General features: G+C 49.0%; 4 protein-coding genes across 4 annotated transcripts; 2 read left to right on the top strand and 2 right to left on the bottom strand.

Moving 5' to 3' along the window:
• Window positions 1-607: 607 nt before the first annotated feature.
• Window positions 608-1,157, bottom strand: N7457_001512 (uncharacterized protein; the record flags this gene model as incomplete). The annotated part of the gene is made up of 3 exons (XM_057172558.1): window positions 608-988; window positions 1,043-1,063; window positions 1,119-1,157. The coding sequence occupies 3 exons, from the start codon at window positions 1,155-1,157 to the stop codon at window positions 608-610; spliced, it is 441 nt and encodes a 146-aa protein (XP_057036461.1).
• Window positions 1,158-4,999: 3,842 nt separating this feature from the next.
• On the top strand, window positions 5,000-5,200 carry N7457_001511 (uncharacterized protein; the record flags this gene model as incomplete). Its single annotated transcript, XM_057172557.1, has 1 exon — window positions 5,000-5,200. The coding sequence occupies one exon, from the start codon at window positions 5,000-5,002 to the stop codon at window positions 5,198-5,200; it is 201 nt and encodes a 66-aa protein (XP_057036460.1).
• Window positions 5,201-7,233: 2,033 nt separating this feature from the next.
• N7457_001510 (uncharacterized protein) lies at window positions 7,234-7,491 on the top strand (the record flags this gene model as incomplete). The annotated part of the gene is made up of 2 exons (XM_057172556.1): window positions 7,234-7,306; window positions 7,385-7,491. 2 exons carry the CDS (start codon window positions 7,234-7,236, stop codon window positions 7,489-7,491), a joined length of 180 nt encoding a protein of 59 aa, XP_057036459.1.
• A 2,551-nt stretch (window positions 7,492-10,042) lies between these two features.
• Window positions 10,043-10,824, bottom strand: N7457_001509 (sugar O-acetyltransferase; the record flags this gene model as incomplete). Its single annotated transcript, XM_057172555.1, has 3 exons — window positions 10,043-10,132; window positions 10,194-10,593; window positions 10,664-10,824. 3 exons carry the CDS (start codon window positions 10,822-10,824, stop codon window positions 10,043-10,045), a joined length of 651 nt encoding a protein of 216 aa, XP_057036458.1.
• Between the last annotated feature and the right edge of the window lie 1,336 nt (window positions 10,825-12,160).

The raw sequence follows: 12,160 nt of genomic DNA, 5'->3' as shown, positions 1-12,160 counted from the left end.
CTAACATCCATCAGCATTTCTGTACATATTCTAGATCTCCCGAAATATCACCCATCGTTCGAAATTTTCTTTGCCTGGTGCCATATTCCATTGTGAAGGCCATGTTTATCATCCGTTTATCCTCGTTCTCATCTTCAGGTGCTGGCCCAATGACGAAAAAATACTGTTGCACACTCCGAGGCCCTGTATATGTGCTTTGTCTGTATGCCTTCTAAGGAAACGACAAGCATGCCGATGACGAGTGACAGTTTGGTAGTTTTCAATCCGAGGGCATGTTCTAGTACCACTTGATGCTTGAAGGTGGATTCTGCACAGAAACGATGTATCATGGCTGTTTCCCTTGAGCTTAGGTTCTGATTTTTGATGAAGAGCGACTTCTCTTTGATTTTATATAGCAATACATATAATGAATTCGACAATCTCAGTCAAGTCCATTTGCTTTGGAGGAAACACCTCCATAACAACTAGCACATTTCGATAATTGCTTTTTTTGCGAAAAACCACCTGAGGAATCCCAAGTGTTGTTGACGCGACCCTATAATCCCCCTGCCCAAGCCACCAAAGTCTCGAGGCCACGTTATGTCGATCAAATGTCGAATTTCTGTTCTTAATTGTCGCCTGGATCGGTAGCTGAAGCCTTCTCCTCTCCTGTAGAAGTGTCACTGCTATCTTCGTGCGGCGATCGTACGCCCTGTTCCGCGGCTTGTCTTGCCCCGTATCGCTTTCGTAAGGCCGCAAGTCGTTTCAGCTTGACTGATGTATTGATGTATGTGGCAAGAAGAAAGACTACAGCTAGGAAACACACCGTCCATGTCGGTGGTGGTAGCAAGAAAGGTGCAATTAGGACACAAATTGGAGAAAGGGCCCAGGAGAGTGTCAACGCAGGCACTAGTCCAGCTTTAACCGTCGCCTTGATTTGATGAAATGTGCGGGCGCTGGCAATTAAGGAGAATGCTGTTTGGTCAGCTATGCTCTGGAGGAGCACGATCTGTATGAATCAGCTAAGCGAAATGGTTGATCGAGGAGTATCGTTGGTACGTACGATAATGTGGCTGATGATAATCTGCAGCAGTCAGGTCTCCAAACTGGTGCATCCTTCAAAAAACTGGGAGATTAACCAAGTGAGGGCCTGGCCGATTGAGGCTCCGATGAGGCATCTTTAAAAAGCTGTTTTATAGACACGAGAGGAGAAGTAGCTGCCGTCTTTGTTGAGGTCATGAGCCAACCACGATGCTGTAAACTCTTGAAGACCGCCAAGAGTGAGAGGTGTCAGTCTGTTCCTTATTTTCCATGGCATACCGTGAGATACAAAATCCAAAATGTCTGGAGACTCTATGGGCTCTCCGGCCAGTGGATGGCGAGAGCCAGGGACAGGAAGGTCCAAGAACGGGTCTAACACATGATTATGTTACTGACAGGGCTCGCTGCTTTCCCCTAAAAGGTAAGTAAGTACTGGGCTATAGTGCATATGTCCTAGCTTGCAACAGAATCCTCAGTAAGATGTGGAAGTTGGGATCGTCGTGTGAGTGGAACTTGTTGAAGCCACGGTGGTACGTATGCGGCGGGGTTAAATGTCAGCGAGGCTTACGCGCAAAGCACCTTGACTACACGAGGTTTACAAATCGATTGATGTCTAGAGCAGGGTGTGTGATGTGATTGGAGTTCAGAGGAAGTTCTATATGCATGCCTATGGTGGGGATAAAAGACAATTGCCAGCGTGGATACCTCATCAATTTGTTTAATCTCTGCACGCCAGAGGGCTCTCCATGGTCGTCTCCTCACGCACAAACCTCCGTCTGCCTGATGTCCTCAAGATTCATGGAAGCCAGCCGTGGTTGCTGGAAATTTGGAGAGCGTTGGTGGAAAAAGATCAATGGAAGATCTTCGATAGAAGATGTCTCATAAAAGGAAGTTGACGGAAGAAATTCCAATGGAGTGAATTGTTGTCCAGACAGTCTGGACTCATTGTCCTGAATTTTATGGAAGTCCACTGTGGCGGGGCGGGTGAAAAGCTTCAGGATTGTTGATGGAAGAAGGTGGATGGAATAAATTTTGAAGTACACCGTACCGGTTGTCCTGAGGTCTCATGGAGACCTGCCATGATCACAGTTGGTGAAAGGGGCTGAAAATTTCGACAAATTGAGCATGGATGAGGAAATGCCAGTGGGAGAATGGGGAGGCAATAATGGGCTTAGAAGATTCGGAGTGGAGGAATTGCTGTCGAAGCAGATTGTGCCGACTTTGCTGAAGTCTGCAGAGACCCACCACGGTCACGGTTGCTGGAAGGTTCGAAAACCGGGTTGGAAAGGTCCGAGAAATTTGATGGAAGCACGTGGATCGAAGGACGCAAACTGAAGGATGTGATATGTAGGAATTAGTCGGACCAGGCTATGCCAATTGTCCTAAAGTCTCATGAGGACCCGCGCCATGACCACGGCTGCTAGGATTTGGGAAACGTCGGTGAAATGGGCTGACGGCTTTGATCGACGGAATCGTGGGAGCCAACTGTGCCGATTGTCCTGAAGTTTCATGGAAACCCGCCACGGTCACAGATGCCGGAAAGGATCGGAAAACGTAGACGGAAGAACGTGAATCAAGAACGCAGAACCGAAGAGATTGTCGAAGCAGACTGTGCCAATTGTCCTGAAGCCTCACGGAGACCCGCCATGATCACAGTTGCTGGAAGGGGTTCGAGAACGTGGGTGGAACGGTTGGAGAACGTTGGTGAAAGAGATTGTCGAAGCAGACTGTGCCAATTGTCCTGAAGTCTCATGGAGACCCGCCATGATCACAGTTGCTGGAAGGGGTTCGAGGACGTAGACGGAAGGGTTCGAAAGCGTGGTGGGAAGGAATTGTCGAAGCAGACTGTGCCAATTGTCCTGAAGTCTCACGGAGACCCGCCATGATCACAGTTGCTGGAAGGGGTTCGAGGACGTAGACGGAAGGGTTCGAAAGCGTGGTGGGAAGGAATTGTCGAAGCAGACTGTGTCAATTGTCCTGAAGTCTCATGGAGACCCGCCATGATCACAACTGCTAGAAGGGGTTGAGAACGTGGGTGGAACGGTTGAAGAACCTTGGTGAAAGAAATTGTCGAGGCAGACTGTCTCAATTGTCCTGAAGTCTCACGGAGACCCGCCATGATCACAACTGCTAGAAGGGGTTGAGAACGTGGGTGGAACGGTTGAAGAACCTTGGTGAAAGAAATTGTCGAGGCAGACTGTCTCAATTGTCCTGAAGTCTCACGGAGACCCGCCATGATCACAGTTGCTGGAAGGGGTTCGAGGACGTAGACGGAAGGGTTCGAAAGCGTGGTGGGAAGGGGTTGTCGAAGCAGACTGTGTCAATTGTCCTGAAGTCTCATGGAGACCCGCCATGATCACAGTTGCTGGAAGGGTTCGGGAACGTAGACGGAAGGGTTTCGAAAGGTCATTGGAAAGGTTCAAGAAACGTTTCTAGAAGGAATTGGGTGGAGGAATCAGTCGGTACAGGCTGTGCCAATTGTCCTGAGATCTCATAGAGACCCGCCATGGTCACAGGTACTGCAATGGTTTGGGAACGCGGACGGAAGAACTTGAATCGAGAACTTAGATGGAGGTAACTGTCGAAGCATACTCTGCCGATTGTCCTGAGGTTTCACGAAACCCGCCACGGTCAGAGCTGGTGGAAAGGGTTCGAGGACGTGGACGGAAGGGTTCGAAAGCGTGGTTGAAAGCGTGGTTGGACAGCGCAGTTGGAATTGTCGAAGCAGACTGTGCCGATTGCCCTGAAGTTTCCTGGAAACCCGCCACGGCACAGTTGCTGGAAGGGTTCTAAAGCGTGGTTAAAAGCGTGGTTGGAAAGCGTGGAAGGAACTGTCGAAGCAGACTGTGCCGATTGTCCTGAAGCCTCACGGAGACCCGCCACGACACAGTTGCTGGAAGGGTTCGAGGACGCAGACGGAAGGGTTCGAAGATGTAGACGGAAGGGTGGGAAAGCGTGGATGCAAAGCGTGGTTGGAGGAATCGTCGAAGCAGACTGTGCCGATTGTCCTGAAGTTTCCTGGAAACCCGCCACGGCACAGTTGCTGGAAGGGTTCGAAAGCGTGGTTAAAAGCGTGGTTGGAAAGCGTGGAAGGAACTGTCGAAGCAGACTGTGCCGATTGTCCTGAAGCCTCACGGAGACCCGCCACGACACAGTTGCTGGAAGGGTTGGAAAGCGACACTGGAAAGGGTTCGAAAGCGTGGTTGGAAGCGTGGTTGGAAAGGATGGAAGGAATTGCCGAAGCAGACTGTGCCGATTGTCCTGAAGTTTTTTGGAAACCCGCCACGGCACAGTTGCTGGAAGGGTTGGAAAGCATCGGTGGGAGGGAGCATGGTTGGAAGGAATTGGCGAAGTAGACTGTGCCGATTGTCCTGAAGTTTCCTGGAAACCCGCCACGGCATAGTTACTGGAAGGGTTGGAAAGTATCGGTAGGAGGGAGCATGGTTGGAAGGAATTGCCGAAGCAGACTGTGCCGATTGTCCTGAAGTTTCATGGAAACCCGCCACGGCACAGTTGCTAGAAAGGGTTCGAAAGCGTGGTTGGAAAGCGTGGAAGAAACTGTCGAAGCAGACTGTGCCGATTGTCCTGAAGTTTCATGGAAACCCGCCACGGCACAGTTGCTGGAAAGGGTTCGAAAGCGTGGTTGGAAAGCGTGGAAGAAACTGTCGAAGCAAACTGTGCCGATTGTCCTGAAGTTTCATGGAAACCCGCCACGGCACAGCTGCTTTAAAGCGTTCGAGGACGCAGACGGAAGGGTTCGAAAGCGTGGTTGAAAAGCGTGGTTGGAGGAATCGTCGAAGCAGACTGTGCCGATTGTCCTGAAGTTTCCTGGAAACCCGCCACGGCACAGTTGCTGGAAGGGTTGGAAAGTGTAGTTGGAATAATGAGGGTGAGAATCCTATAGATGACAGAAAAATCAGCAGGATAACACACAACTTCATCAACATAACATACATGGTATTGATAAGATGTTGTGTGGATGAAGCAGAGACGAGTGGACGAAGCAGAGACGAGTGGACGAAGCAGAGACGAGTGGACGGAGCAGAGACGAGTGGACGAAGCAGAGACGAGTGGACGAAGCAGAGACGAGTGGACGAAGCAGAGACGAGTGGACGAAGCAGAGACGAGTGGACGAAGCAGACGAGTGGACGAAGCAGACGAGTGGACGAAGCAGAGATGATTGGACGAAGCAAAGATGATTGGATCAAGTATTGAAGCGTGGACAAAGCAAAGGATATATGGAGAAAGCAGACATTCGAGGACAGAGACGGATCAACAAAGCAAAGACATGGAAACAAAGCAGACATGTGAGGGCACAGACGGATCAACAAAGCAAAGACACGGAAACAAAGCAGACATGTGAGGACACAGACGGATCAACAAAGCAGAGACACGGAAACAAAGCAGACATGCGAGGACACAGACGGATCAACAAAGCAAAGACATGGGAACAAAGCAGACATGTGAGGACACAGACGGATCAACATGTGAAGAAAGGAAAGATGTGTTGACAAGATGAGGACATATAGATGGGGCAAAGAAGTATGATGAAACCCAAGATGTGTGGGCGAAGCAAAGATTTATCGATATGGTAGAGGCAAGTCGATAAGGAAGATGTGTCGATGATATGAAGACGCAACAACAAAATAGAGAAGAGTCGATGTGGAAGATGTATCACCAAGGTGAGGATGTGTCGACAAGGTGAAGATGTATCAGAGTAGAGAGGAGTCGATGTGGAAGACGTGTCAACAAGGTGAAGATGTGTCAACATAAGAGAGAAGAGTCGATGTGGAAGATGTATCACCAAGGTAAAGATGTGTGGACATGGTGAGGATGTGTTGACAAGGTGAAGATGTATCAGAGTAAAGACATGTCAATGAAGAAGACACATGCCAACAGGGCAAGGCAGGGCAAGGCAGGGCAAGGCAGGGCCAGGCCATAAAGCAGATGTATGGAGCATGTAGTATAAGAAGATGTATGGAACACAGAGTATGAGAAGATGTTCCAACCTGCGGGAAGTCAGGTGGGTCAGGTGGGTCAGGTGGATCAGGCAGAACGTGGAAAGATGCCTGAAATGAAGTGTGAGTTGTGAAGAGAAGAAGAAAGAAAAGAAATTGGGGGGGGAAGAGGTATTTATGTCCCAGGGGGAGGAGGGTGATGCGTTCAAGATCACAGACTACCTGCCAATTTAGGAAGTCGCCCTAGATCAACCAATAGCGCGAGGTAAATCCGTTTGGCCTCTGGTCTCTCACTTCTAAGCTGTGATCCAGGCCACAAAGTGAGAGCTTGGTGCCTTCACAGTCTTGATCTGCGAGATTATTGGTGGATAGGTCGTGATCTGCAAGATTATTGGTGGACAGGTCTTGATCTTCGAGATTATTGGTGGAGAGGTCTTGATCTCTAGTGCTTGATCCCACAGCTAGGCCCCAGGTCTAATCAATAGCACCGTGGGCACATTGTATGGTCTTCTATGGCTCATATTCCTTCAATGCTATTCAGGTAGAAAGCCCTGAGAGCATAGCACATTGTGATATCTTGAGCAGATGCATAGATTCAATTGTCGATACTACATACTACCTCCGTGTGCTCACTAGTTCTTATATCCCTTCAAGTAGCCATCCTTCAAGATGCTTTGTAGGTTCATGATCACCTAGGTAATCACCGATATCATGGCAGAGACATCATCAAATGCAATACTGGATGTAGCTTTCTTGGCCACGACATGGGCGAGCCACAGACAGAGCCTTGCCTGTCCAGTGACAGGATCTGTCGCCATTGATGAACACAGATGATTTTGATGGCTTGTGTAGACAGAACCTACTGATAGACACCTATATGAATTGAGAGTTGAAAGCACTGTAGCAGCTCCCTTTCCATTGAATAGTATCGTCTGGATTCAAAGTTTATCTCAGGGAGAGGTTTACGTGGCCGTTGGGCCAGTAGCTCTACGGGTACCAATAGGAACACACTGGGAGAAGTCGAGAGGCACTCGATGATCCTCAGAGTAACAGCTTGAAATGTTACGGCGTCCAGCTCTAGAAACTCGAGACAAATCGCAGTTTCGACGCAACACCCGACGAAGGAATCTGAAGCAAGACAGGAATGGAGCTATGTGGTGGAAATGGTCATTAGCATCTTGATCTTCTACGCATCGTGTCTGTCTCGGCAGATTGCTGACAGGACCTGGCTCTCGGGGATTTTGAACCCAGTATCATGACAGTGGATTTCGGTGGCCCGGAAAAGCTCCTCAAGACTATGACTACCATCTTCTCGGTGACAGCCCCCGGTTTTGGCTTATAGGTAAGGATCATTTTCATCACAGCTGCAGGCTTGTGGACGGACTAACAGTCTAATGATATTCTAGGGTCTCATGGACAGCCTGTCCTCGAAGGTCACTCGAAATACCCTCTTGTCGTCTACCGTTTCCGTCGTACAAGTCTCGGAGATAGGAATTTCTGGCCAGCGCACTAGCGTCAGTCGCGGCTTAACTACATACAGGCTCAATGGCCGCTTGAGGAGGGCACAATGTTGCTGGAGCTCGGTCTCGGAGCTCTCATAAGGACTGGATGCTGACGCATTACTTGGCCGTCGCAGCCCATACCACCCCTGTCTGGGATCTTTTGCGATGGATTCGAGGCTATTGAAATCTGGAGAACCGCGTCATTGTATGGGGTTTCCGTCAGGACTACAGCGAAGTCGTCCAGTCAACTGAGGACTTCCGACTGATCAAGAGCTCCAATAGCTTCCTATTCGTCCAGCGGCTGCTAACGGCTGCATTTACTCCTCTCACCTCGAGGTGCGTACCACAGTTTAGGAGGGTCATGACCGTCTCATCGACATCATCAGTCCATGGGTATGGAGCCCGAATACGGTCTGAATGTTTTACTATTGGCCTGAAGAGATTAGTTACGGCGGGAAAGGGGCCACAACGGCTCCACTGGGATCTTTGCAGCCATAGCTAGTTGCATTACGAAGTCCTCGGTGACAGGCATACATGGATCTAGTTTGACTACATGCATCTTAGACTCTCCAATAGCATGAGACACCTGTTGATCAAACGGTCTGTGACTAGCAGAGCGTAAAGCCTCGATAGCTTGATGACTTCGCTTGGGCTATCACTGTACGTAGCCAGATAATCTGGCGTCTCATCACTCAGCGCAAAAGATGAATGGTCCATGTGTGTCCAAAACACAACTTTAGTACATTGACCCCCGAATAAAACTGCTACAAGGTTTACCGATGAAGATACTAGAATGCATGGATGGTTTATATTGACAAAGCTAAGAGCTATGGGCTATGCACTTGGCAAAGAAACCGACACCCCCAACTAGTGAAGGCCAAATTAGGGAAAAGCATGTTGGAAATTCGTCCCCTCTCCACGAAAGCCACTCGGTGTCGATGGCATTAGATGAAACCTGAGTTTGTGCGGGATTGTTAATGAAAGCCTCCTTGATAGACCGACCCTTGTTATTTTGGAGGAAAACAGCAATACTGTCAAGCGTGTGAGTCCTATTGGCCTGGCTGCTTTGTAGAGTTGTAAAATGCGTTGAACAATCCCAAACCACGTCGATTGTGACGATTTGAACCGAAAGATGAATGCTCGCTTGGTCTCGTGCGTGGTAAAAGGCAAAGGCGTTAGCTCAGTCGGCGGAGTTAGGAGGCTCTTGGGGTCGCCTAAGTGTTGTGTGCGCGCTGAGAGGCATATGGTGGACGTGGACGGAAAGGTGGATGCGCTAAGAGGCCTTTTTTCAGGCGTAAACGGAAAAGAGAGATGTCGAGGTCGATGGTGGCGATGGCAACCACACCGAGAGGGCCTTGTCAGTCATTGATGTTGATGATATTGACATTGATGGACTTGAAGATGAGGAAGTGGACGGGCCTACAGGGACACAAAATGTGTTGGAATATCTAATAATGAAGACATCGAATACCTGTCTCAGATTGTCAATATAGACTGTGGACTTTACAGGCAATCTAACAGAAGCATTTCTACTACAATGGGGCCAGTGATGTGGAATAGAGAGGTATGTCTATCCTTGCTGAAGGATGAGGCGGCCGTTCCTTGGGAAAAGAGATCGGAGACAAGGTCCAGCTGCTCATCAAAGCACACAGAACCAGGCCTTTCAACCCATCAGATGTTGGACGATCAGTGGTAAAGTCACTTTGCAAGACTCTATACCTAGATGGGCAGTCTCATCCTTGTTCGGGTCCGGTGCAAGCATCATCTCACGTCTCTCTCGAACTCCAGCAGCATGGAGAAAGTGGACCGTCGCCAACCGATCGGTCAGAACAACGAGGCTATACTTGTTCTGCGAGCTCTTCATACTCTCCTTTCGCCAGATGGTAGGGTCGATTTTGTCCAATACCTCCAATCCCAAACAATCAACAAATCCACGATCATGCTAAGTCTCTAGTCAACGGTTTACCTGCGCCAATGCGATCACCCCCGATCTACAGCCCCATATTCCTACGTACTGGTATGAAAGACTCGATTGGAGGCATTGCATGCAGTCGACTTGGGTGTTGGTGAAAGAAACTCGTCTGAAGAGAAATTGCCTGGAGCACGATGGCAAGCGAAGTGTCATAACTTGGCTTTCGATGACAGAACCACTGCGACAGCCTCTACAAAATGCACTCACGGCATTCTTTTTCTCGTTCGCAACATGGAAAGACTAACGTGAATCATACGCCAAGAATATTCTCTGGAACAACCCCATCTGCCATTTCCCAGCACTCGAAAGCAGAATCAACGTTTCTCGAGAGACAAGCGATGACACTATGAATGCTACGACGATACCCTCGAATCTTCATCGCTCTTTCGGCCTGATTGGTCTGGCGTTCGAAAAGACTTCATTATCCTACAGATACAAATTGAAGAAATACCGGCTCCCGAGTACAGTGCAGTCTCCATCGACCGGGTAAATTTGTACGGCAGGTTCTATCAGATACACTTGATAGGGTCTAATCAAATCAGTGCCTCTAGGTAGATACCAATTCAACGGCCTTCACATCTGAAACCAAATCATTGTTGTTGCTCTGGGTCCATGCTTGTTTCAACGCGACGAATGACTCGGGCGGGATTTCCCGCAACAAAGTGGAAAGGAGGAACATCCTGTCAAGGTCAGCCTGAGGTTCTTCCGCAGAGCGCGAGGGCTAAACGTTGATCTGCTAACCTTCGTCACCACTGAGCCAGCTCCTACTGTGCTACCCTTTCCGATGCGAACGCCCGCCAGCACAACCACACTACCGCAAATCCAAACATCGTCCTCGATATGCACCTCCTTTCCACACTCCGGTCCCTTTAACCCCTGTCTAACAGCCGGGTCCATGGGATGAGTTGCGCCGTAAAGGCAGACATTTGGACCGAACAAAACTCGTTCTCCAATGGTAATCAAGCAGGTATCGAGCACGACAAGATTGAAGTTCAGAAAGGTGCCTTTGCCGACCTTGAAGTTCTGTCCATGGTCAACCGAGATTGGTCCGTCGACAAAGGGGTCTGTCTCCTCAAAAAGCGCATCATCTTCTTTTGGGTCAGGGTTCACTGGTGGCATTGGACGAGTGTCGCAGATAATACTGAAGCGGTCAGCACGAAAGTCACCTACAATGACCATTGACCATTCTGATCATGGATCTTCAAACTTACTTTCTCCACAGCTCTACCTTTCGACGCCTCGATTCAGTTCCAGCAGCATTGAATTCCTCGCAGGCCTTTTTACACCTTGTTCGATTCGCCTGTAGATCCTCGTCTCCTGCCCAGTATAACTCACCGCGGAGCATCTTTGGCCATTCTTTCGACTGCGCCATCCTGACTATCTGAGGGGTATCAGTCTATCGAGTCGAAACAAAAAAAACGCGCTCAGAGGATTATGGGAAACAAATCCACAACGCCAGTGTCTTTATACGTGCCGGCTGGAGATTAGCATGACATCGAGTGGGGGTCCCGATGGGAATAGTGGGGAAGTTTCAAACTTGGCGGCGCTCTCCATGTCTGGATTGGGAAGTTCGGCCAGCAAGCACGTCGATGCTGCTGGGCTGTAATAAGCAGATGGTTCCTTTCATTACCCATGCCCATAGATACTAGCTACATGTGCGTAGGCAAACAGAACCGATTCCCAAGGTGATTATCATCCATAGACACATCGAGAATTGGGAAATTTGGATGGAGACACTAATGGAGGGCTTTTCGGTTTTGCAAAGAATGATTGTATGGTACGTTGGGCATCAGCATCGGAAGTACAGTGCATTAGTTGGCCGCGAATAATTCCTCTCCGTAGAATGCAACGCAGTCTCAATGGCATCCCTAGGGGAGAGTTGGGAGAATTGAGTGTTATCAAGCGATATGCATGTGTGGATATATATATAGAATATATGTGTGTGTGAACCAGCAAATAAGTGGCGAAGCTACAATACAAGAGCAAACCCCCTAGGCCATCTTGCCAAATCATCCTGTCGCATACAATACGGGAAATCTTGCAGTAGACGAGGCCCAGGGGCCAGGGAATGAAGCCATTAACATCTCAGGCGGTAAGATGTACGTTCACCGGAACGGAGGAACCTTTGATCCCCCACCGAAAACCACCTCTGTATCTGCCGTCAAGAGCGAATTTCCATTATATTCCCGATGAAACATCGCTCAAGCTCAATTTGCTATGTCAAATATTTGACAGTCAGCCATTGCTACGATTTGCGTACTGCCTGACTCTCATGGTGAGTCTGTGGATTCAACAGCCAACAGCGACACTTGTTCCACGGGACTACATGTACCAAGACGATCCGACAGCATCTGCTAATCTGAAGTAAACTCGTCATTGTCCAATGTTCTACAGCCCATAAGTCCAATGGTCTTATCAAGAGAGGCTACCAGACATATTTTATCCTATCAACAGGTGGGATCAATGGGGGATGTCAGACGCGGTTGCTCATATTCTTTTCGCTGGGAGTCATTGACAACATGACGCGTTGGTGCCTATTCATTCAATAATATCATTGTTTGCGAATGAATCGGTGCGCCTTCCCTATCTGGCATTGGTGTCTGCTACTTTCCCTATTCTGGACACAATGACTCCTACCATGTACTTTCCCTATTTTGGAATCGGTAGTTGCTACTCCTTCCGGATCCTGTGCCCAAGTGACCTCCCCA

The sequence above is a fragment of the Penicillium paradoxum genome (assembly GCF_028828445.1).
Source record: "Penicillium paradoxum strain IBT 22861 chromosome Unknown utg000002l_segment0_segment0, whole genome shotgun sequence".
Classification (NCBI taxonomy): domain Eukaryota; kingdom Fungi; phylum Ascomycota; class Eurotiomycetes; order Eurotiales; family Aspergillaceae; genus Penicillium; species Penicillium paradoxum.
The sequence above is the reverse complement of the archived record's forward strand: the minus strand, read 5'-3'. Positions and strand labels throughout refer to the sequence as shown.